Consider the following 25,611-nt stretch of genomic DNA (forward strand, 5'->3'; position numbering starts at 1 on the left):
AAAGAACTTACTTCATCCATCACATACAGAGGACACACACACACACACACACACAGAGATGCCTTCTAACTTTGTGGCATCATAATTTGGTCACTTTTGCCATTTGAAAGATGCTCTCAGACTGGTGTTTTGCAGAGAGCAACATTAGACTATGAGTGAACTTTTCCAGTCTCATCATTGCGTGTATAGCATATCAGGCCAGTCCCATGACCTAAGCTTGCTGTGAAATTGCTTAAGCTTGGTTTGAAAGTATCCGCATAAGTCATATATCACCCACTCGCAGCTCACCTTATCTTGACTGCTCAAATACTGCCACAAGAAGCCTTGCTTGCTCACATCAAAGAAATGTTTTGAAAGCCTCTTAAGCTCCCTGTAAAGGGTTACATAGATCCCCTGAAAATAAAGAGCGGAGTTATAGGACCTAGTGTGGGAAAGGCGAGCTGAGCTAATGATTTAGGCCGACCATTTGAGATGCTAATTTCAAAAATAATCAAGAATGTCATTTATGAATTTGCAAGACTTTCCGAAAGCTTTGATAAAGTATGGCATGTTTCCTTTACTCTACATGCACAATGAGACGAAAATACACAAATGATCATCATGAACATCAAAGGTAAATTAACTTTATTTTTTTTTAAAAAAAAAGAAAGGTTTATCACACAAGGCAAAAAAAGAGAAGAAAACTGCAAACTGCTATGAACAGACCACAGGACCCGCAACCCAGCCACCCCGCCTCCCCTCCTCCGCCCTCCCAGCTCCACCACCCCCACTGACAGCAAAGGGGTTCTCGTTACAACCAAATCAAAGGAGCAAGAGAACAAGACTCACATTGTTCTGATTGTGTTTACTTACACTAAAAACATTAAACCGGACAATTTGAATGTACAGTATAAGACAGACAGTTTTGATTTTCACATGAATCCAAACACAGAACCTCATACTAGCATTTTTTTTTTTTTTTACATTGAGTCGACGGTACAAATGAAACAGGAAGGTTTACAGCTATGCAATACGTTTGATTGATCACTTTAAGACAGACTATACATGTTGCAATGGGCACTTTCAGGGGAAAACAGGCTTGAAAAAAAAAAAAAAAAAAAAAAAAGAAGAAGCAAGGTCCCGTCCAGGGTTTTTTATTGAAGTAACATCAAACCTGCATATTGAGGTAACCATGCCACAAGGGAATACGAAGGAAGCGATTCCCTTTAAAAAGGACTCCCTTAACCATATCCCCACTCACTTTGTAATTCGCCTTGACAGTAAATCAATTCTCAAGCCTGGCCCCTTGGACTCCTCCAACCCTAGGTCCTCCTCTCTCAACATTCCTGCACACATGAATCACTCCAACTCCTGGCTTCTAGAAGGCATTTCCTGCCCGGCCCTCTCTCTCTCTCTCCCTCTCTTTCTCTCTGTCTGACTCCTCTGCTGAAAGCTGGGCAGGAACCCGGTCCGAGCTTTGATTTGGACCCAGAGGGAGAGAGGGGAGGAGAGCTCGGCTTAACACAGGGCCCTGGCTCTGGGACTGCTCAAAGAGAAGGAGAGGGAGAGAGATGAGGAGACTCGGGATGTGTTGGGAGATGCCTGCACACCCAAGCAAGGATTTAGTGCTTTATCCTTCAAATTGCAATATGAGCAGTAGACCATCTTCCAATCTTCCAATGGCAGTATCACTCCCAGAGAAAAATAAAAGTTTGCCCAGAGGGAGCGTCCTCTGTTAGGATTTAAGTATACATTCTCTCTAAGACAGATGTTCATTATTTCAGATCTGAGACCACTTAACATTGAACATCATCACAGAGAACAACAGAGCATGTAGTGTTTTAAACTCTTAACACACTGTCAGGACTTAATGATAATTCAATGCTGAAGTGGGTAACGGAGCATTCAAATATTTTATGGCAAAAAATTGTACACAGTGGGAACACAAGTTGGCTCTTCAAAGCTGTACACCTGTTTAACCTTTCCCTCTAGAAATCATCTTTGATGCTAAATCCACAGTATATGTACATACAACTTTTTTGTCACTTGATGACCAAAGCAGCTCTTAAAAACAACGGTCTAAATTGTCTTCATATTATATACACAAAAGTGAAACATACATATTTTACAGAGATCACTACACAAAGATCACAAACAGAGAGTCTTCGATTGTGGGATGAGTCAGGCCGCAGCTGAGTGAAAAGGGGCTATGTGTAGTGATGGGGAGAGCTGGCCTATACTGTGCAATTGCTGTTGTGTGTGTGTATGTGTGTGTGTGTGTGTGTGTGTGTGTGTGTGTATGGGGGGGGTTGTAAATGCACATTTGTAGAGACCTGTTTATCTGCGAATGTTGTGAGTGTGTGATCTCATCCTCTTCCCTTCTCAGATCATCGCCCTTATCACCAGTCTCCCTTTGACCTGGTGAAGATAGGTGCTCTGCTCTGACTCTAAGCTCTGATTGGTCAGAGCCTCATCCTCGCTATCGACCGGCTCCTCTTTGACCTTGATGACCCCGCAGTGAGCGTCGGGGAGCTCGGTGCTCGAGCCACTGCTGCTGCTACTGCTGAGCGTGTGCTTCCGGATTACTCCTCCAGGGGGCAGCCTGTCCTCCTGCATGCTCTCCATCTGGTCTCCATAGTGCTGCTGCCGCTGCTGCTGCTCTTCCTGCTCCTCCTCCGACTCCTGCAGGTGTGCGTTGGGCTGACGTAACTGCTCGATGGACTTGGACAACAGCTGCAAAACACATAGACCCTACATCAGTGATGACATCGCACAGCCAATGAAGCAAAAGAAATTTCAGCCACAATAATAAAAATAACCCTAGTGCAGGATAAGCGGTATAGAAAATGAATGAATGAATGAATGAATGAATGAATAATAAAAATAAGCATGTAGATATCTCCAAAGAGCATCAGAATGATTTGTTCCACTTTTTAAAAGCAAAAGTAAAGTTCTCATCGGCCTTTTAACAACCTCTAATAATACTCTTCTGGCTGTCAAACAATAATAAATCAAACTAGTACAACATATAACCTTGTATTTGATGATATATGACGTGTCATATCGATATCACCTTGGCTCTTCTTTTACAATTTTCCGGTTGCTTTGTTGAAAACAACAAACATCAAAATCAGGCCACAAGTCATAGGTGTGGGCGTGTTCATGTTGGTAAATCCTTCTCTGACAGTTTGCAAAAGAAAAACACTAATGTTTTATTAAAACAAAACACAAAAGACTAAGGGAAACATCCATACAGCCATATATCTGTATTCAATAAAGCTTAATAACACCACAGAGGGAATGTCAACCTGATAAAGTGTCTGGCTAGTAGTGGCTTTCATAACTAGATTTTAAGGAGGTTTACGAGTGGAAAGAGATTAGCCATTGTTCCTGCCTTTTTATGGAAGTTATAAACGTTCAATAATGGTGGCTGCCCCTTGTAAGTGGATTAGTGTCATTCACTTGCTTTGTTTCTTTCAATACCATTCAAAATGTACTTGTGTTTTTTGCCTGTAAACTGTGGTTACGTATATTTGGCAAACACTTGAGCCAAGGTGCCCGTGCAAAGAGCATGTTATTGTATAGTACGAGGATGAGAGGATATGAAGAGAGCATATCACACACAGCTGCATCAAACTCAGCCAGCGTCCTCTCTACAGGTATCTGTGAGTGCATCAAACCCAGCAGTGCTCAGATTTCCACCACACTGACCTGTCCATCAAAAATCTTTTAATCAGTCAAATATCAATCATACATCTTGATTTTTCAGCTGCATGGAAAGACCTCAACATGTCAATCACATGTTTGCAGTCACATAAACACAATAAACAGCAGTGACAACTCAAATGGAGGTCTTGCAGCTTTGTTATATCAAAACCACTGAAATGGTGCCAGAGTGTGATTACTCGACCACAAGAGGGCTCCATAAACAGGCTGGGAAGTGCCTCCCCTTGACAGCTGGTTACCAACAACATTACTGTCTACAGAATGCTATAAGAATTAGCCTCCTTAGTTTGGCATTAGTAAACACCGTTCATAACTCTTCCTGAAATCCCTAAGCTCTTGTAAATTTCCATTAGTGCCCCCTACTGTTGCAGGCACTGAAGGACGTTTAAAAACAACCGCAGACAAGCCTCTGCTAGGAAATTAATTAGGGCAATGTTTCGGAGATCCCTCTCAGTAAACACTGAGGGCTCATCCCTGATTAGTGGCCATTTATAACCTCCACTTAAAGAGGCTTTACTTGCGATCTCATTGGCCTGAGTGATCACAGCGGGGCCCGTTCACGTGGTCCAAGACAAGAAGCTCTTTTCAATAACTACAGCTGATATTAAAACTCATCACAGCCGCCTGGCAGTGACACATGATGGTTGCTTTTAGTATTACAAAGGAAATCAAAGAGAAAGAAAGTTGTATAGCTGTATTGTACAACTCGGTGTGTGCTTGTGGCGCTTTGTGCTTTTTATGACTTCCAGGTAAGAGCTGCTCTATGGTTCCCATGGCTCTTTCAGGGCCCAGCGTTGGGACACATCAGTATGTGAGCTCACACAATGCTGCCTTTCACAGTGTCTGCCACCTCGCACACGTCCCTCACCAGAATAATTACACTCTGTGTATAGCGAGGTCACCTCGGCCAGCTAACAGAAACACAAATATTGCCACAGAGGAACAAAATGTATTCTGGGCACTTTTTCCTTCATTTGAACTTAGCTTGAATTGAATTTCACAGAGTTAGCATGTGCACAGCACTGATGCCTTAAGCTATGATAACAGAATTAGTGCAGGGGAAGCATTTCTTCCCCATTTGAAGTCAGGCAGAAGTTCTTCGCTTCGCAGAAATAACACCAGGATCCCAGGGAGGAACAGACTACGGCCTAGGTCTGTAAACTTGAGCTACCACAGATGCTTTTACAAAAGGCTAAAAATAGATCAGCATTTGTGTGCTTAAAACGATTAAATCAGACTCCCTGCTGTAAAATGAGATCTCATGAGACCTAAAAAGGAATGCAGAATGCTGCGAAAAGCAATCTGAAAGTCTAAATCGTCTCTTGTGATTTGAATATTGATGAACAGCACAATACCTTATTTATGTGGATCTGCTGCTGGTACTGTTTCTGTTTCTCCAGGAAGTGCTGGTGTTGCTGCTGGATGACAAGTTGGGCCAGTGTGTTCTGAGGCAGTGGAGCTGACTGGGTCCGATTCAAGGGCCGGTGTTTTGGTAGTTTAGGCCGACTGCTGGAGGGCCGATCCTTCATGGCCAGTGGGGACTGAGGGTGGGACGACATGGAGCCTTGGCCTTGACAAAGAAAAAAATAGTTGAAACCATTTTATTCCATTTCTCCTGAAGTTATTTTGCCAATTTGATACATAATATTTTAAGGCAAGGCAAGACGACTTACCGGAGGTGAGGATCTTCTGCTGCCTCATTTGTTCCTTCTGGAGGAGGTGCTGGAGGAGAGCCTGGTGACTGGGGCTCACCTTAGACTCCAGGCCTGTCTGAAGGGGCACCGGGCCCAAGAGATGCCCAGGCAGCCCATGCCTGATTTCTGTTGATCTGTCTTTCAACCCTATGGCCGCCTGAGAGGAAAGATGATGTAACAGTTACTCCTTAAGTCACATTACAATGTGCCTTGCTCTACGATCCATAATTATCCATAATCATTTGTAAGAAGCAATTCAACTGTTTGGTTATTTTTGTGAATGAATGTGCTGAAATCAAAGAGCATCAATGGGTGGAAGTTACTGCAGCCAATGAACAGGCCTCTGTGGAATGTGCCAAAGACCTTAAAGATGATATATCATCTGCTACGTTATCAGGAGTTGCACTTGAGTGGCTTTGGACTTTTTAAAGCTGTGATGAATGAGGCAATAGGGGAAGATAAGAGCACGCCTGACACAAGACACTGAAGAACAATATTTATAAGGGTGATAAAATGATTTGGGGCAACAGGTCAGAGAACCTGGACAGCCACTGCTGGCAGGTTTTTACAATTTACAGACTGAGTCAAAAAGCTCACCATCACCGAACGGCTATACCTTTGTATTAGGTGAGATTTCATGTAAAACATACGAGTTATCTTAAAAATGTCTGAAAAAACTGTACTCACGCTGATGGGAGAGGATGCAGTTGAAAGGCCCAAGGAGATGTTGGGTAAGGAGGGAGATGTGTATAAGCTCAGCATGGACACGGAGCCCTCAGGTCGGAATAATCTCGGCTGTGAAGGCCATCTCTACATCAAACACAAAGGACACAGCAGAAGACAGAGAGATTTAGGAGGTGGCAACAGATTTAGAAAATCCCACTTTGGACAATTTCAAAAGGCAACATGTGCAGTGGCATAAACCGTAATGCACTATGACGAACAACAGGCCTCCTTGCTGCAGAGGGAAAGGTATGAGTTTTTATGATGGATGAGAGAAAGGTGTGGCAGGCAGGCAGCAAAGGTTCCCTGGAGCTTGACAGAATGGCACCAGCGAGGACGATACGTTGTTATAAAACATTGCAAACCTCTAAATCTACTACTCCACCCTCCGTTCCCCAGTCCACAATCCTTGCTTGCTGCCTTTTTCTTACTCCCTGGTCCCCACCCTCAGGCTACTCTCTCAGAGAACATCAGCACTGGGGCATACTTCCTGTACCCAGCAGAGCAGTGGACCAGCATGTGGTTTTGGAACAGCCATGTTTATCCTTCCAACCCCTACCAGTACTCAGTGACCTGTATGTGGATATCCGGCCCATATTTGACCCGAGGGACCCGTTCCCTGTGAAAAAGGATACCTAATGTAACGGTGCACAAACACTCCTTGCTTTTGCAACAGGCATGAGGTCTACGGGCAGCCCCACGGTCCACCAATGACTTTCATGAGAGCCTCAGCTTGAGCTTTTACAATAGCAATCCTGTGTGTTTATGTTGTTAGCATGTGGGTGTCTTTGGCTACTAGTGCCTGGGATATCAATTAAACTCCACAGTCCGTCTGTCTCCCTAAGCCCCAACCTTCGGCCCGATGTCAGGGCGTCTCTCCATTCTCTGTGTCGCTGGAGGTCCCTGGGAGAGTAAACAGCAATGGTTAAGAAAAACACAGCTGTTCGGTTAAGATTGTTCAGAGATGTGTCATATCTGCCACCCTCTATAATGGTCTGCTTTGTGAGCTCGGTCCAAGGGGAGCTCTGGTCAGTAACTCAGCCATGAATCTATTGGGAAACGCCTCAGAACAACTCAGTACAGGCACACAGCCAGGCCAGTGACAGAAACACCATTACAAGCCAACAGCAACCTTACAGCCAAACCAAAGATTTTTTTTTGTTTTGTAAAATATAAAACTGATTGTACAGCACATCTGGAGAAAAATGTTGGATAGAAAAATGTGCAGCATTTTAATTCCTACTGTTGTTTTTGCTGCGTCTGCTTAGAATTTTAACACTAATCGAGTCTACTTATTTATTTATTTTATTTTTTTAATCAGACATGTGGGTCAAGCTGTGCCTCTTTAATGTCAGTGTGGGGAGCCATTTTCATTGGAGTGGAACAGACAGAGGACAACTGGTTGTTTTTATAGCTGCAAGCAAAAGGGCATGCAGGCATTTAGTGCCCTGACATAAAAGTATAGTTTTGATTTTCACATAATTTCCAAGCAGAACAACATCAGAAGTGCAAATCATTCAGAATGTTTGATGATTTATGTACATACCTCAGTTTTTGTGGTAGTAGGCAGAGAGGAGGGTCCATTTTCAGCCCCCAAGGCACTGGAGGCCCCTATGGGAGAGCTGGGGCCGGAGCCAGGGGCACTGTTAGTCGGTGTAGAGTCTAGGAAACATCAAGGAGTTAGACGCATAGTATGCATGCTGCTCACTCTCTACACTCAACACACATACAGAAAATGCTTTGGCATAACAGCTGCAGCCTCACAACATTTTAATGTGTATGGTCATGGCTGCCTGATTACAATGGTCTTTCTTAACGCAGAAGTGTAATAACCATTATATGTTACTGCATTGTAAAACTGCTCATTATTGTCCAGCTCTGTAACAATCACCCTAAAATATAGGCTTGTATTGTTTCCAGAGAACATTTTTAACACCTGATAATATGTAGACAGTTTTTCACACATGCTTTATGCAGGAAAATTGCTTGTTAGGGAAAAACAATAAAACTTTAATCTATAACTACACACCCATTAGCTCCAGGGCCCTCTTCTTATAAGGAGTCATGATGTTTCCATCTCTTCTCTTTAGCATTGGACTGCTCCTCCTCTCCGCCACCTTCTGCTTCAGTCTGGATCGTACCTTCAGGTTGGGCTCGGAGGCTAAAGCATAAGGGAAAGATAATTCTTCTTTAAGTCTCAGTTCACAGTGATTTCAACAGTTTCCCATGAATAGGAAACCCATCTTGGACTGTACACCTCATACAGAGAGAAGTTATACAATCATGTGAGTGCAGAGTGGCTATTTTTGGCCGGACCGCAACAGTGGGGACAGCCCAATAATAGTGAATGCCCCTAACTGACTTTCTGACTGACTGAGTGATGGTACTTCTCAGCCGAGTACCCAGCCTCAGTCCACCGAACCAATTTGGTTTCCCGACGGCTTGAGAAACGCAGGGAAGCAGAGGAGTGCTTCCAACACAGTGAGCCTCGCCTCTCATGGCAAAAAACCTTTTATTACATGTATCATTACTACTAAAGAGGGCAGAAGAAAATAAAACACATGACACATCAGGCAGAGAGAGCAGGACAGAGGGACTGAAAGGCGTCATACTAACTACCTGACAAAATCTACATTAAAAGTCTGTTACGTTCTCAAATTGGACATGAATAAAAGCTAAACTGTTGAGGATCCAAGATAGAGGCCATGTGCTGTGTAGGGGACAAAAAATATCTTTATTATTTAATAGTCTGATTTCAAGCATCTCCCAGTAGCTCACATAGCAGAGCACATGGTTTAGACTTTGTCTTGGCCCCAGCAGCCCGTGTCATCCTCAATAGTCTGATAGATAGATATAGAGTTTGTCTCTCCTTAACATCTCTGCAAGTACAGCTGAAATCACTGCGCAGTCTTTGACAAAATCATCAAACTGATAAATGAAAGGCAGTTATAAAATCTGGATTTGACCATAGGCGGTCCGGCCACATACTAGGTTTTGACCTAGTCTTGTTTATAGAGTCAAACAGTATGCTTTCATACAGCCTGAATGAAATGAACTTCATCAAAGAAAACAGTAACATCATAAAATAAAAGGAAACTAAAAGAGGAATGAAAAGACCATAAATCTGTTAAAAAATAAGCAATGTTGTCACGCTTTTGACGTGTAACAATTTCAGTTCTAGTGAAATTCGGAGCAGGTTTCAGATAAATTAAATGAGTCAGGATTGGGCCCATTTCCACCTCATCTGGACTAAATTAGGTTGAGCAACACACAGGCTCTAAGTGAAATAGTCCGCTACCTGCCGCCCTGGTGACCACAGTCTGATACAGTAGCAACAGTTAAACTAACACAAAAACATGGCAGATGTTTTAGGCTCTCCCCACGCCCCCGCCTCCTAATGCAAAACAGAGATACCCAAACACACAGTCCGAACACACACTCACACACAGTCTGGCCTGAACTGATCCAGACAAATCCAGTCCATCAGCGTTGACAGAAAAACTGATGTAATATTCTTCGCAGTGGACATTTTGCTTTTATACTTTTCAACTGGTACTAATGGCATATTATAAAAATCTAGAAAAACATTTGTCAAGTATTGGCATTTTGACTCACTTAAGATTATTGAATCATTTTTAAACCCTAATAAAACCATGATAGATTTACTGAGCCTTTTCCAGAAACACCCAACAACACACTGACACGGTTACACACAACAATAACTACGATCCCTGAAGCAGTTTGACAACGCTGAATTTTATGTGCCTATGCCACAAAACTAAGTGTCACCACTGAGTGCAGAGATCATGAGGTTCTTTTTCTTGGACATGGATTTTAATTAAGAAAATATTCTAGACCATCAAGTCCCCTGCAAAATGAAAGCCATTTTTTAAAAGAAAAAAAATCACAGAAACAGCATTTAAAAAGACACATTAAGGATATGACCCTAAATGAATTGCTGACGTCAAATAAAAAGGACAATATTGTTTTAAAAAAAAAGAAAGGGGTATAACAGCACAGATGTGTCAAAGGAAAAGTTATGTGATCCACAAAATTTAACAAAAACCTTGAGGATTAATTGTGAATAGTCTAAGCATAACTTATATAATTGCAAACAAATGCTTTTGTGGCCTGCCCCCGTCTAGTCGCAGTAACAGTGACTCACTAGGTCAACCCGTCTCATATGGACTTCCCATCAACCCTTTGGACATGGAATCCCACAGCTAGCATTACACACTCAAATAAACAAGCAGAATAGATAAGCTGGTCTTTTGTACGAAAGCCAGAGCACAAAGCGGTATTGAAGTTATGTAAACCTTCTGTTACACAATAGCCAACCTGTTTCAATTATTTAGTTCAGATCAATAATTAAATAGGTCTTTTGCAATGTGTACAACATACAGCCATACATGCAGAAGTGGGGCTATGACGTGGGCGGGCTGCGGGGAGGAGGAGGAGGAGGAGGAGGAGGAGTGGGAGCGGTGATGGGGGCACAGCTAGGAGAGTGGGCCAGATGCTGCTATTTCTGGCTTTTGTCAAAAGCAGCAAAACCCTCTTCCCTAATACGTGGCACAGACCTCTAATCCTGTGGGTGTGAGGTAGAATGAAAGAGAGCGAGGGAGGAAGAAAGAAGGCAGGAGAGATAAATGGAGAGAAAACGCTGTTGGGAGTCGTATGAATCTGCTTCACGCCCTGCTGCCTTGATTGCTTTCTATTTTTACACACTGCTGCCACCAAGCTACGCATCCCAATTGGTCGCCACGGGAACGCCAGACAGCAGCACAGGAACAAACACTTTCTCACTGGTCTCCATGGAACAAAATGCCCTGGTGCACGGTGCAACAGGAGGCAACGGCGGCAGCGGCAAAAGCATATACGTACACCACACACACACACACCTGGGTCACTTCTGCTCCGACTTCTCACTTTAACAAAAACATACAGCAACGCCCGGCCCTGCAATACACCACCGTCATAAATCAATCACCTTATTACGTATAAAAGTGGTGCTGCAGGGCTGGCGACGCGTGTTATGATATCTCCACTGAATCAGAATTTTTCCTCTGCTGCCACTGTGAGTGTCTGTGTCCATTAGAGCCTGGACCTGCACAGATGGCTGCGTGGAAAGCTGAGGTGTGTGTTCTCTACATGGGGAGACCTGCTGTGCATTTTGCCTGATATTCTGAGCCTGAACAGAATGAATCAATGCTCACTGGTTGCTGTTCCTTTAACATTACAATATAACACTTTCACTGAGGTCTATGTTACAGTTCCTCAGTGTTGTGTTGATGGTTTAGCTCCTTTCTCTTTTTATATTCTTAACATTATGGACTTTACATTCAAACTTTACTTCAATATGCTTTAGGCTTTACAGTTTTACTTTTGTAGGATTATTTTTTGAAAATCTTTCCTGCACCTGCTGAATGCACACATTTGGTAACTGGGTCAAGACCAGAGAGGGTGTTGCACTTCTTACTGCTAAGCTGCAACTATTCTTGGCCCAAACTACGACGTGCGCTCAGTCCGGTCTATTCTAGTTTCTGGAAGTGAGACTATGAGCCTATATATCACGTAAACAAGTTAATCACGTGAAATTTTTTAAATGGCTTTTTGGATAAGGGGAAACAGGGCCACAGCTGTTGTGTCACTGTAAATAGTAGAAAACAAATCACAGATTGTTTCTTTAGTGGAACTTTTTCTGTGCAGATAGTTGAAACAGTCATCTCTACAGATTACGTATTTGTATTTGTATTTGTTTTACCTTTTGCCATGCTACAACATTATCCTCTACCTGTTTACGATGGAGCCAATTGAGCGAGTGGTACAAGAAAAACATGTATTCATTAATTCCTTCATTAAAGACATTAAGTCTACTTAATAAACTTTATGTTTCATAAGTTGTTCACTGAAACCTAAATTTCATAACTAAGCTTTAAAAGCAATTTACTGATCATCAACCCGCCAAGTCTTGCACAAAATACACAGTATGATATGCACATTATAATCTTCAGCATGAACCTCAGACTCAACCAGAAAGAGATGATTCTTCGCCCTCTGGCCAAATGAAGCAGTGGGAGTCTAACGTGGAGCGTTCGAGTCATCTCCACTTTGTTTTGAGAGAGCTATCTTTGCTTAAATAAACAGTCCCATCGAGGTTCATCCTGCCTGTGCCAGTCCTAACTCGGCAACACCTGCCAATCAGCTATCAGTGAGAGCCAGTGGCTGGAGAAACAACACTACCTTTGTGTGTCCCCCTCGCGTGCCAAGCTCTCAGAGGACTTTAATGAAGACAGACAGGAAGTGGGGGAGGAAGGCCTAAGCAGGAAATGACCACATATAGATTCAGGAATCCAAAGAGCAAAAAATAGTTTTATCAGTGCGCAGACATAGGGAGACGATTTAACCGCAAATGAGAGGGATGAAAATGTCATGTGTGAGCAGCAGAGACTGAAATTCTATCTGTCCAGTGATTTGTTTAAACCTGCCTTTGTGTATTCACAGTGGAAGGCAAACAATGCTACCATAAACGGCCTCTCTGTTATTCCAGAGAGTTGTCTTCGAGTGGTTATTACACTTTGGAGGCAGCTCCTTACCTTATGGGTCTGAAGGCATGTCTCAGAGGTATAATTATACATTTAGAGGAGGCATTTCTCGGTTCTGATGATGGTGCGATTCACAAAGATTACAATAACAAGAAGCTCTCAAAGCTTTCATTTACCTCTCTAATATTTATCCTTCCCATGCAGTTACTTTATTTTACCAGATATAATTCCTTTGCCTGATCTCTAAATTGTGTATACATGCAACATGACAGGCCTGTAGTTAAATAACTCAACAAGTATAATTGTTTTCCAATGTAATTAAAAGAGACACAGAAGGGAAAAGAACATAATGTAATTTGGTGACCTCATTGCCAAATTATGAAGTTTTTAGCCTGGCTAGCACTTGTGCTAGTGCAAACCATGAAAGGCAGGAATTATTCTTATTTACACAGCGATTCCCAAAGGGTTCCTCGAACTTTAAACCAACAAACCTGAGCTGCCTTTCTGGTGGAAACCTGCGTCTTTTCAAAATAGTTTTTAAAGCCCATAACTCAGGAGAAATTAATCGGCTTTAATTCTCTCATTTATCACTAAAAGAGGCCTTGGAACGTGGTTTATTATTCTAACATAGGGGAAAATGTGGTTCCTTTTAAATAATGGCAAGGTAATGTCAGTACAAATAACAGTAATTAAAACTTAAACTTGTGAAGGGAAAACATACAATTAAAGTGTGTTGTTGCTTGTGTTCGGTCGGAATGTTTTAGAATAATCCAAATAAGAATAAGGAAGGTTTAAACCACTTTTCTGGCATGTGTCACCTCTTGTGAAAGTTTTGGGTTGAGCCCTGGGGGAATGTGGAAGGGGCAGGGGTCATAATGAGCCTAACTGATGTCATTAGCAGGTCATCAGAAACCTCAGGAAATACTCTCTGGGTACAACCGACCCCTTGATTGACAAGGGTCAAAAAGACTCTCACTGTATTAACAACCCAGTGTAGTAAATGGAAAATGACCAATACAGGGCAACCTCTGAAACACTCACAGTAATATCTTTTTACCTAGCTGCGTGCCTGTGCAGATTTATGTATGCATGTATGTACACATATTTGCATTTTTATGTCTACGCTGTGTGTGTGTGTATGTGTGTATGTGTGTATGTGTGTATGTGTGTATGTGCAAATGAACAAACCTGTCTTCCTCAAGGGGAAGTCGTCCTTGCTCTCTATGGGTGATGGGAGAGTATACTGGCAGGTGGGGGAGGTGCCGCCCAGAGGTGGAGAGCTTTGGTCCAGTGATGTGTGGTGAGAAGACCTGATCAAAAAACAATTACACTAGATTATTATGATATAAACAATGTTCCTGTGTGATTTAAATTATAGTATTTGTATCTCTATGTCGTTCTAAAACAACAAAAACTACTCACGTATACCAGAGTTTTGGGTGGTGGATGAAAGAATGAGTTGCTCCATTACTGCCAGGGTCCTTGGCTGATTTGCTCAACAGAAACTCTTGGAGTTTCTGCTTCACCTCGGTACTAGCCACTGCACCTGTGAGACCAACAGGCAGAAACAAAGGGATTGGGGTCACCCTAGGGCTACGACTCGTGATATATTACTGCACAGATAATATTGTAAAATCCAACTTGAGCCCTTTGATAACTTACTGATTTCCTCATCTGTTTTCCTGTATCACAATTAACATGCTGCCGGAATTCAAAACTGTTCTCAATTACCGAAATTATTATTTTTTCCCCCTCTCCTCTATAATCTCAACTGATTCAGTTTGCTCCCTCCTCCCGGGCAGCCACGTCTTATGTAGGGAGATCTCCCCCTAGTGGTCGAAGAGCAACACATACGTTTCAAGCTGCTAAAGTGATACTGCCGAGGGATGTTCTCTCCCATTGGAGGGGTTACAGTTGCAGGGCGCAGTCTCAAATTACCTGACCTGACAAAGTCATAAATCCAGTCTATTATTAGCTATAAGGTATAAACAGATATGAAACACTATATCTGAAGCTATTTTCATCCTGCTATAGAAAGATATGTTCTCCTAATTCTGAGCTTAAATGTCACTGGCCAACCTTATGTCATCAGGTGAATGTACTGGCTAAGTACCATGTCATCATCACCCTCATATTGATGGATATTTCTCTTTATCTAATGAGTTAAACTTCATTTCAAGTTTGGGATTTGTCTTGTTCCCAGACATGCTCCAGGACAGTGAGACCTAATATAGACAGAGATATGAAATAAATCAGATTCCCTGCTTGTGAGTGGTTATTACATTGCATTGCATTCAGTGATAACGATTTACTGTACATTCATTTTAAAACTCACAGCTGAATATGATCCAACTGAGTGTGTCATTAGCCCTGGACAGTGAGAGGAGGTGATTTTAAATGGTTCCCAGATGGCAAATAAATACAGAAATAAAAAACACCCCCTTTTAGAAAATGACAGCACAATATCGTTTCATGGCTAAATTATGGTTAATATGTAATTGCGTATAATGGCTGTAGCGGATCTTGACTGCGGTCCTGACTTGATCGTTATTATATTTGCAGAAATATTGGCTGCTGCATGAGAACATGACATGGTAAAATAAAAACTGTCAAATGTTATATCCGTTGTTTTTTCGTGTTGGCAGCATGTCGGTGCCACCAAGTGCAAAGAGCTTAAGCAGCTGTCATGCCTCTCTATCTTCATGGCAAAAGGATGTCTGAATATTAGGAAATCATAATAATGATGATAACAGAACATGCACATAGCTCTGTCTGAATGTTTTCTCAGTCGCTGCAGCATTCAGCTACAGGAAACCATTCCTATCCAGCTGTTACATGCATATTTTGCTTAGGCCCCACTCGAAGGTAATGCATTAAAAAAAAATGATTGAAAAGGTTGAGGGTTAAGATTTCAGGGCCTCATGCTTGCTTTTGCCTGAGGCTGTCGAAATGACTAATTCGGCCCCTGATGGTAAAGAGATGGTGATGATGGCGGTGTCGAGCTCTTACTCTCTCTGGAGCGCTCCTTGCCCCTGAGGCTCAGGCTGGAAACATGCTGCTCTCTCCGAAGCCTCTCCTGCTCCTTCTCCTGCTGGTTCTGCTGCTGCTGCTCCAGACGACGCTCCTTCTCTGCAAGTTCCTGCTGCTGCTTCATGGCCTGGAGCTCCTGCTGGAGCTGAGAAACATGCAGGCCTCAAGTCAGCATGAGGAGAGCACACTGATGAATGTATTTTTAAAACAAGAGTGGCTTGGGTGAACTTCTGCAGTTTGGAGTTTGGCTGTGATGGACTATTCTGTACTCGTCTCTGAAAACAGAACTCGTGCCGTGCTGTAATGTATTGCTCAACGCCCTGCCTCGCTGTGCTGAGTTGTTTCTTATTTTCTGTGCTCTGCGCTGTTGTCCTGAGCTTTAATGTTTTGTACTGATCTGCACTGTGCCATGCTGTGTTGTGCTCTGCTGTTCTGTACACAGAGATGCTGCGTTGGGCCGTTGTGTGCGCGCCGCTGTGCTGTCCTCCATACAACTGTTCGGTGCAATGCTGACCTTGAGGTGCTCCTGGAGCTGAGCCTGGTGCTGACGGGTCAGCTTCTCATGCTGCTTCTGGAACTCGCTGATTAGTAGCTGCTTCTGGATCTGTTGCTGCTTCTGAATGAGGAGCAGCTCCTGCTGCAGCTGCCTCTCCCACAGTCCTGGGTCCGAGCCTGGCCCCAGCATCCTTAGGTCTGTGCGCAGGTCCAAAGGAGATAAGGGCTCCACAGTCAACGGCACGTCTGGCTTAATGTCCACTGAGGTCCATGTAGGGAAGAGCAGAGAGAACAGAAGAGAAAAGGAGATTTGTTAGCCCCAGTTGCACCTTTAGCTTAGTCAATTTCAATCAGAGGTGCATTATTATTATTACTGCAGAACTAAATTCATCAGAAGTTAGGGAAGACAGAAAATTTGATTTTTTTAAAAGGGAAAGAGTTGAAAAAGTAGTGAAAAACTAAAAATTGAAGGGGGGAGAGTAAAACAAGGTTCAGGAATAAGCAGCACATCTTTCTCTCGAGTGATCCTCAAAAACCTGCAATTATAATAGTTTCTATAAACAAACACAAGATCACATCTCCACTGGGAGCAGCTGTAGAACAGAGTCAATGGACACTTGGCACGAAATGCTGAAGTGGTCATTGAGGTATTTACAGAAAATCCTATCTTTCCACTGCTTGTTAAATAAATAAAGGGAGTTCTTCTCCCCGTCTGCACCGGAACATCATGCAGATATCCCTGCTTAACATCAATCATTTAAGGCAAAGCATTTTTCTAACCGGATGCGTTTGTGAATTCATGATACTGTTATGTTTCCAACTCTGTTCTTGAGCGTAGATGCTGCAATGTGTGCATTGCTAAGAGCTGCCTTTGTCTTTGACAACTACCTCCATTTACAAGTAATTGTCAGATACAAAGTGCGAGGGCATCCCTTTGGTCTCTGAGCTCTATATATAGCCTATTCCAGAGAGAAAATCGATTTCCATTTAAGAACATAAGAGACAGGGCTACTTCATCACTCTATCCCATAGAGGATGATAAGTAATTACACAATATTTTTCTTTATCCTATTTATGCTTCTGTTCCTCATTAATCCAGACTTCTGTATCCAGCTGGATTTATCAGGTGGTTTGAGTCAGTGTTTTTTTTTTCTTACAGAATCCCATCTTTGAACCAATATTAGATATTAAAGAAGGTATTTAGGCCTACAGTATATTTGGCCAGCGATTAAATGAAAATCTTCCAATTCTTGGAAAAATAAATGACATGTTAGTTATGCTGATCATGGTGTGACATTCAAGGAAGGATAAGCATTGTCCAGACTCTATAATGTCTCATCCATTTTGAGACCAGAGAAATATTCAAGCCTACTTAAAATTCCAGTGGCTGGCGGGAGATTTATTGAGTGCATTCATTGCCTTAATCTTCTCAAGGGTCACATTTAAGAGAACAAACACAGGCAATGTTCCCACACCACCTGTTCTTTGGAGGCATGAGAGAAAAGTGACACGTTTCACTTTATATGTTCACATAAATAATCCTGTGTTGGTCCTGCCATGCATAGATCCCCATAAAACGTTATAAAATACCAATAAAAGGGAGTTTAAAGCTGCCAATAGAAGCAGCCTCAGTTTACAGTAGCCATCAGTGAAGAAGCAGTGCCCTCATGTTCACTGATGCTTACTGGCGCCCCTTTTGTCATGTAGTCTGTTTTTCATTGCCACCATTCCATGTGTATGCCGCGGTGATGATTATAAATAGAAACATAAAAGCAAGTGGCGCAATCCTGGTCTGTAACAACCCCCACACCCTAGTATCCACCACCCTAACTTGCCGCTGCCATGGCAACGCTGGCGACGTAATTACGTCTCCCCATCCTGCAGATATCGAGTCTCACTGCATGTCATCTCCTGCCTACAGTGGCAATGTGACATGTTGACTATTATATCAGCTTTTCCAGCTCTTATATAAGAAAGGAGTCCCCAGCAGAGACAGAAAGCATTACAAAAGCCCTACAAAAACACACAAAAACACACACACACACACACCTTTTTTCTCTGTGCAGATCCAGTGGCAAAGTGATAAGTTGTCTTAAAACATGATCAAAGAGTGAAGACAGCTAGAGGGGGACTCCCGTTGTTGTAATTCTTCTCTCTATGTTCTAAAAACAGCTCCAATCAAATGACAGAGGAGGACAACGGGCTCGGCAGGCGGAGAGAAACAGGCACCTGTAGAACAGACTCCTTCTCTCCTGACAGGGAATATTAATCTTAGCTTGTAAGTACTTGACAAAGGACTCTTTTGTAGCAGGCGCTGTTCCAGGGGTAGCCGTGAACCTGTGAACCATTGAAGGGCTCAGAGACTCAGAAAAGCCTTAGTGCTACTTTTTTTTGCCTAATGGAGCTAAATATAGCAACAAAAACACCTGCTGCCTGGGAGAATTCACCACTGTGATATCTAATTAATCTCATATTTCATTCTGTACCCTCACTGTGACTGGCATTAAGGATCTCCACTTTGATCAGCACATCAAGCTGAGCCTCCATCAGAAAATCTCAGACAGCGGTTTAACAGGATGTGAAAGGGGGGGGGGGGGGGGAGGAAGAGGAGGAGGAAGAGGAGGAGGAGGAGTGCGAAAGCTTAAGCCACCTTTGATAACCATGGCTGTATGAAATGGCCCTTGAGGAAACCACAAGAGCCTCATGTGCCTGGTCTATTCTTGTCCACTCTCTGTCCACTATGTCAGTAAGAATAACACTGGATGGAAGGAGGGAACATAATAAAATCCTAAAGGTAGACACTAGGCTTTGTCTGAGCTCCGCTGAAGCCTCTGCCTCTGCCTGATGTATAACTCACAACCTCAGTTCCTCAGGATTGGAATTCTTCTCTGTGCTGATTGAAACACAGAGAAAAGTTAGAAATGTGCCTTTGTCTGTGTACTTTACAAAACTGCGGAATATGTCAGAACTTCACATCAACTGCCGCAGATTCACAGGTGATACAATAAAGTCAAATCTACCCTGAAACCACCCGAAACTGAAATCTACTGTTTCTATGTTACAAAAATACTCCCCAGGCAGAGGAGAATACGGAACCACCAGTAACTAGGGCTAAATATAAATGCTTTTCTGAGCAGGGTCTTAATATAGACAATGTGCGAAAGACTGTCACAGTTGTGAGGCCGCCTGCTCAATTTAACACGGGCAAAAATAAAAGCGCCGTGTTGCATTTATACTTCTGAAATGATCACTCACAAAGACGCGCCTGCCACCTCTGGTTCAGTGTTCCTACAGTGCCAATGGCAATCATGACCCCTTCATATGAAGGCTTTATTCCGTGTCTCCTGATTGGCGGAAAGTGCACAGAAGTGACTCCAGGCGCTGGTAAACAAGAGATTTATGAATGACAGGTCCCAAATTTGTTTTTAGCACAAGGGTGCGACAAGCAGCCTGCCCCATGCCTAAATTCCTCCCTGTGGAGAGCCAGCCAAGGGGGGATTGGGTGACTCATGGCCTGTGACCACACTCCCACTGCAGCATCGCACCGCCACTGTCCCCAAAGTGTTTATTTCTATAAGCAATCTGCCTCTCATTAGCCTTGGTGGTAGTTAGAGTGACAATCACAGCCTTAATTTGAGATGTTGGATGGTTGTCTTTTTTTTTTTCTTTTTTTTTTTGCCTCAGGCCACATTAGCAGTCTTCCCACCCTGAAGGGAGATCGACACACAGACGCACATCACCACTGACATTACTATCACGCAGACTCACAACACTGGACTGTAGTTTTAAAGAACACCTTGACATTTCAGCGTTATCTTTTTTTATCCCACTTGCACATGAGCCGAAAACTAACGTGACAGAGGGGATATTAAGATTGTAAACATTATCCTGCTGAATATAAATGGTGCAGCTATTCTTAAACCCTAACAAGTCAGGTTGCACCTAGAGGGACCTCTTGGTGTCACTGAATAAGGCTAATAATATTCAGATTTCATCATAAAAACTTGAATGCTGTAACGCACAGGGCATGCTGTGTTTAGTGTTGGGAGGTGGGCGTTGATGAACAAATGAAAACTATCGCTTGTTATGAAAAATGACTTGTGTAAATCTGTACCCAAGCGTTTTGGTTGACTGGAGCTGTTTAGGTTGAAACAAATTTAACCAAATTATTATTTTACTACTGTTGTTGTCACAATTTTGTAATAGTCGTATTTGCATGTAAAGAATGACATACTGATGAGTCGATTTCCCTTTTCATTGTGCCCTGACAGTAGACAAATGTATGTAAATACTGTGCTACATGTGGCTTCAGGATGTGGTGGCTGAACTTGTTTAAGTGAAATCTTTAGTACCGGAGAACCCGGCACTCCCCACGGCGTTCGGAGCACCTCAACCCAACACGACACCTACCACTAATCAACACCTTCAGTGCATGTATGTTACTGATTGGCCGGTTGTGAGTAAACACTGCTGACTTAATGTTTACCCCATAAACGTGTATGTTGCGAGCATTATAAGTGTGCGATACAGATGGCTGCTGATCTAAATTCCCTGTCTGACAAGTATAAATAGAACCAGAGATACAGAAGATGTTTGAGGGCAAAAAATAAGCTGATGCTTCGGACTGCAATGTGGTGCTGGATCTCTCATTAAGTGCCTTGTTATTTTGAGCAGCTGGCATGTCTAAAGCAGGAAACAGGTCTTATTTTTAAGACTCAGGCTCGTCCTTGCAGCTAAGCCAGAGCTGCGGTTTGCAGGCTATCTGCTAACAAAGAAGAGCCGAGCTGAACCACCACGGGGTGTTTTGTTTTTTTGTTTTTTTCACTGAGGGGAGCCAGAGGTTCGATCATAACCTGTGAAACTGTCTCACAAAACAACAACAACAAAAACAACACACAAAACAACAAATGTTAAATCTCTTATCTATAAGCAAAACAACAGAGAAAACACAGTAAAACAGAGATGTTCCTCTATCTCGACTTTTATCATTATCCAATACTCTGTGGAGAGCACTGGCACCAGATCTAACAATCAATAAAATCCCTGATTAATCAATTAGCTAGAGTCAATTGTCTTAATGCCCTGAGTCACGCCAATCCCTCCAACCAGGGGGAGAGCGTCCCTTAGTATTACTGATAAAACACAAGCTGCTGCGACAACATGTAAGAAACACAGAGGGGGAAAAAAATATGCAAAAAAGTATTGTATGTATTTTCATTTGGGCTTTTTGTTCAGCGAGCACTTCACTTTATTATTTATAATGATATAAAATCAGTTACTTCGTTCTCATTATGAGCAATTGTTCAGTGATACTGAAACATAATCCCATATTCTTTTGTATCATTTTGCACAGGCTCTTTAGCAGCGAGCACTTGAAACACAGACAGTGAATGGATACAGGATCCAGACAAGAGGACTTGAAAGGTGCAGCATTGTTACTGTCTGAAAAGGTCCCCATTGAAGGCAGCTTGCATGATATTTTACATGATATTTTGCACTCAGGGGGAACTAATTAGTTTTCCCTTGTTGGAGGGCCCATCTGAGGGCTGCTTCTGTCACAACTTTGATGTTACTGGCACTAATCAAAACATTATGCCCTTTTATTTTCATGTTCCACTTGAAATGGAACAGCAGAGCAGCAGAGTGTCACATAAAATGTCAAGAAGTTTGCTTTGGAAAGCTGTTCACAGAGAGCGCACTCAGCTGACACGAGGATCACTTCACAAACAAAAGACTTATATCCTAAAACACTGATAATAATCAACCAGCCCCTGCTGACTGTCTTAAAGGGAATGTGTCTGCTGCTGCTGCTAACAACAACAACATTTAAATGGCACCCAGCAAACTCACAAAAAGGCATCCCGGACTCGGGAGTAGCATTTTAGACAGATAATGTTAGTCACTATCAAATGGTTTACTAAACAGTGGAAAGAACAAATTAAACAGGCAAATTTTCTATAAATATCTGTTCCAAGCCGCTGTTATATCAGGAGCATGCAGAGATGGAATGATAACGCACAGACGCCTAATCTTAGCAGGCTAATGCCATAAGCTGAAAATAACTCACCTAAGAATAGCTGACCCACAGAATAAGCAAGGAGCCCGAATTCAGGCGATGGATGTATCTGTTGTTTGGCACACAGGCCGCTAAGACGGTGTAGCCTGATAGTCAAATAACCTGCTCTATATTGACAGACAAGGAATGTGTCATCTACCTGTCATGCTCCTGTTTTATTTTTAAATCTCCTCACGTTCAGCCCACTGCCTGCGGATGTTGTCAGTCACCCATTTTGTCTGCCTGAAGTCAGACTTAAGGCTGTGGGTTTTTATTTTGTATTTTTCTCCAACTTATCTCTGACACTACAACCACACTGAGCTGACAGTCAGTGTCAAACACCTAAATGCTCATTTAACAATTAGTTTGAAACGTGGCAACGTGTTTTCCCCCGCTCTCTGCTGTTGTCTGACTACAGATAATGCAAGTGACAACTCATAGGTCAAAATGTAATGTTCAGTATATTTAGCACTCACATGACTCAATCTGCACTTTGTCGTTACACATGCTTCCATACGGCACCACATGACGACGTCTTCACAGCACACAATGCCTCACCTCGAAACTAATTGCCGGAGACAATTTTCACATTTTATCAAAAGCCACATGCTAAAAAAAAAAAATCAGAAAAACAAAGCAACTAAAGGTGTGACTCATCTTGAGTCAATACATTGAATAGACGTTACTCATACTGATGTCAGCCGTGTACTCTTCAATTCAATTCTCGGGTCAAAAATAGAACAGTCAATGTCTGTGGTAAATATCCTGAGAGAAACCTTTCAGTTGTGTTTCTCTCACAGTTTTTTCCTGCTCCCTGAAAAGTGCACGGTGACATGGAAGCTCGCAAAACACAACACCCCTTTCATGTTCACAGTGACTCATTTCAGGCAAGGAGAACATGGGAATAGTGTTAACACATTTCCTCCTTTTAGTAGAAAAACAACACTCTGTGCATGTTGAATATATTAGAATAAACAGCGCTTTTCTTTCTTTTCCTTTTTTTTCTTAACTCATCACAAGACCTTGTTTAACACAGATTAAGGCAACAATCCCTGCGAGAGAACAATTCATAAAGCAGCATACTGTATGTCATCACGGGAGTAAATACCTTGATTCGGGAAGAAGTGCCTGATCCTACCACGTTGCTCTGCTGAGAAGCTTTGAGCTCTCTTTTCACACAGAATGAGAGACCAGCTGAGCGCAAAGAGTTGAGAGTATACGTGAGAGAGAGGGAGAGAGGGGACAGCGTGAATGTGTGCGAGAGAGGCACAGAGGATGTAAGATAGCAGAGAGAAGCGGGGACGGATTCAGCGAGAGAGGAAAGGACAGGAGCTGGAATGCAAAGACGGGAAAAATAGAAGAAGAGGAGGGTAGGAAAAAAAAAACTGAGATCCCTGGAGAGGAGTAGAAACACCCGGGCTTGTGTGATCACCTGAGTTGTTCACGTTGTGCATCTTGCTCTGGTTGAGGAGCTGCTGGTGTCCAACGCGCCCCTCTGTTGTGGAGAAACTTGACTCGCCCTCGTAAATCGTCTGCAGCATACTCCACTCAGCGCTCAGGTCTCATCGCAAGCCTTGCGTTTCCTGTCACCAAGAGCCACCCCTCAGCCACTCAGGGGAGAGACCACCACAACAGGCAACTCTCTCTCCCTTCCTCTGCACTCCTCCTCTGAGCAAAGCACTCTCACTGTACGGCAACAACACTAACTGCACACTCTCTTGCAGCCTGCCAGTGCCCTGCCTTAGTCTGCTCCAAACACTAACACAGTGTTAGGAGAGGAGTCCGGCTTTTTTTCCCCCCCTTCTTCTTCTTCTTCTTCCTCTTCTTCTTCTGCTTATCTGCCTCTTTCCCTATTTCTCTCCGGTCTGTGGCTTTTTCTCTTCTCAGCAAAGTGTCTGAGCCGGGAGGGAGAAAAATGTAAAGCTGAGTTGCTAGGAAAGCCGTGCACCACGTACTGAGCACCTCGCTGAGGCAGTAATGCAAGCCAGGGAGGGAGCAAGCTTCATTTGCATGTGAATCAACAACTGCGTGGCCCACAGGTGACAGAAATAGAACAATGGCCAGCCCTGGCTAAAAATAGGTCAGGCGAGGCGCGGGGATTGGAGCAGCATTGATGCGTTTAAAAATACCACACCAAACACAGCTGTCTTCTTCAGCTCCTGCCAGAAGGCATGTCTCCTGACTCCCTCTCTGCAGATGGAGACTTGATTCCTCTATCTTTTCTGATATGTTGAACCAGTCTTTCTCTCTCACTCTATTCATGTCTTCATTTTGTTCTCTCAGGTACATGGTTGGAATGATCACATTTTTTTTTTTTTGCTTTAATATACTGAAAGAGCAGCATTTAAACTTTAAATCTCCTCAGCATAAAATGGCTGTTTGTTTTTTATGTGATTCACAAAACATGAAAATAGAGTATTTACATTTTTTACTTTCTGAAATATGAATTTCAGCAAAGCCAACCTCATACAAATGCAAAAGCATTTGGGTAAAATATGACAACATGTGTTCAGTCAAATGAGACACCAAATGAACACTGTGCTCATTTAAGTGTAACCTCACTGCGTTAGCTCAGCGTGTGTGTGGGGTTCAGTGTGTATCCAGGGCAGTGCTGCTACACAGGAAGCATGCTTTCAGCTAGCTAGCCAAGGAAGCCAACTGTAAGATGCCATAACAGCATGATCGCAATTACATAAACCTCTCAAACTGTGTCAAGAACACGTTTCCGGGATTACACTTCCTATTTCCTTGAAATACCCTTGATACTATTTTACAGAGGGCTGGAGAAAAACACTACAGTTCACAGACACTGGCTGTACATACATTTGAACAACTCAAACCCAGAATTGGAAGCACCAAGTAGCTACATAGTAGGACTTTTTCAATTAATATTACATCCCAAACTGGCCGAGCTCCATGGTTAATATAATCTGACTCCAGCCCATAAAAGTCAAGTCAAATGTTCTATCTGACCACTGATGCAGGGCTGGGTTTGTGGCCAAGCAGCCTGTGCCTTTAAATTTTTCATCTTCCTTCATAATTTGACCTGTCCCCCAGCCAGGGGCGTGGAGCCAGCGCGGCTATTTTTAGGTCCTGAGCTCTGACGACTGGGCTACAGAGACACAGAGAAGGAGTTTTACTGTGTTGTTTCAGCTGGACAAACATTTAACCCCTCAATCCTTTTATCACAGCGCAACCAAGAAGCCAAGAAGGAAATGCACAGCTTGCAGGCTCACCCCAGACATAAAACAGCACTCGGGCTAATGTGTGATCCATGTTGTGTAACTTGATCACTTGATAACAGAGACAAAAGGGGCTGGGCTATGTATTCATTATTATTACATACATATGGAATAAATTATGTTGA

The 25,611-nt window shown here is 42.8% G+C and overlaps 1 protein-coding gene across 7 annotated transcripts; it reads right to left on the reverse strand.

The window, feature by feature from the left end:
• Nucleotides 1-827: 827 nt before the first annotated feature.
• Nucleotides 828-24,435, reverse strand: hdac9b (histone deacetylase 9b). 7 transcript variants are annotated; one of them, XM_085801966.1, is made up of 12 exons: nucleotides 23,677-24,429; nucleotides 23,353-23,438; nucleotides 16,209-16,450; nucleotides 15,672-15,839; nucleotides 14,087-14,217; nucleotides 13,853-13,974; nucleotides 8,152-8,283; nucleotides 7,669-7,784; nucleotides 6,087-6,209; nucleotides 5,379-5,556; nucleotides 5,061-5,275; nucleotides 828-2,712 (listed from the first exon to the last, which is right to left on the reverse strand). In XM_085801966.1, the coding sequence occupies exons 3-12, from the start codon at nucleotides 16,377-16,379 to the stop codon at nucleotides 2,362-2,364; spliced, it is 1,707 nt and encodes a 568-aa protein (XP_085658092.1). In that variant the 5' UTR covers nucleotides 16,380-16,450; nucleotides 23,353-23,438; nucleotides 23,677-24,429; the 3' UTR covers nucleotides 828-2,361. The 7 variants fall into 7 exon arrangements, with proteins under 7 accessions (XP_085658092.1, XP_085658090.1, XP_085658088.1 ...); XM_085801964.1 differs by lacking the exon at nucleotides 23,353-23,438 and having other exon boundaries at nucleotides 14,093-14,210; nucleotides 15,674-15,839; nucleotides 23,677-24,435; XM_085801962.1 differs by lacking the exon at nucleotides 23,353-23,438 and having other exon boundaries at nucleotides 14,093-14,217; nucleotides 23,677-24,434.
• Between the last annotated feature and the right edge of the window lie 1,176 nt (nucleotides 24,436-25,611).

Source organism: Trachurus japonicus, chromosome 16 (assembly GCF_045865225.1).
Source record: "Trachurus japonicus isolate A0001 chromosome 16, Traja_1.0".
Lineage (NCBI taxonomy): Eukaryota > Metazoa > Chordata > Actinopteri > Carangiformes > Carangidae > Trachurus > Trachurus japonicus.

Coding starts and splice junctions, on each gene's coding strand:
- hdac9b (XM_085801961.1), bottom strand. CDS start 23,785: ATGCTGCAGACGATTTACGAGGGCGAGTCAAGTTTCTCCACAACAGAG. Junction 13,975..14,086: donor CACCCAAAACTCTGGTATAC/GTGAGTAGTTTT, acceptor TTTTTTGATCAG/GTCTTCTCACCACACATCAC. Junction 2,713..5,060: donor AGCAGATCCACATAAATAAG/GTATTGTGCTGT, acceptor TGTGTTTTGCAG/CTGTTGTCCAAGTCCATCGA.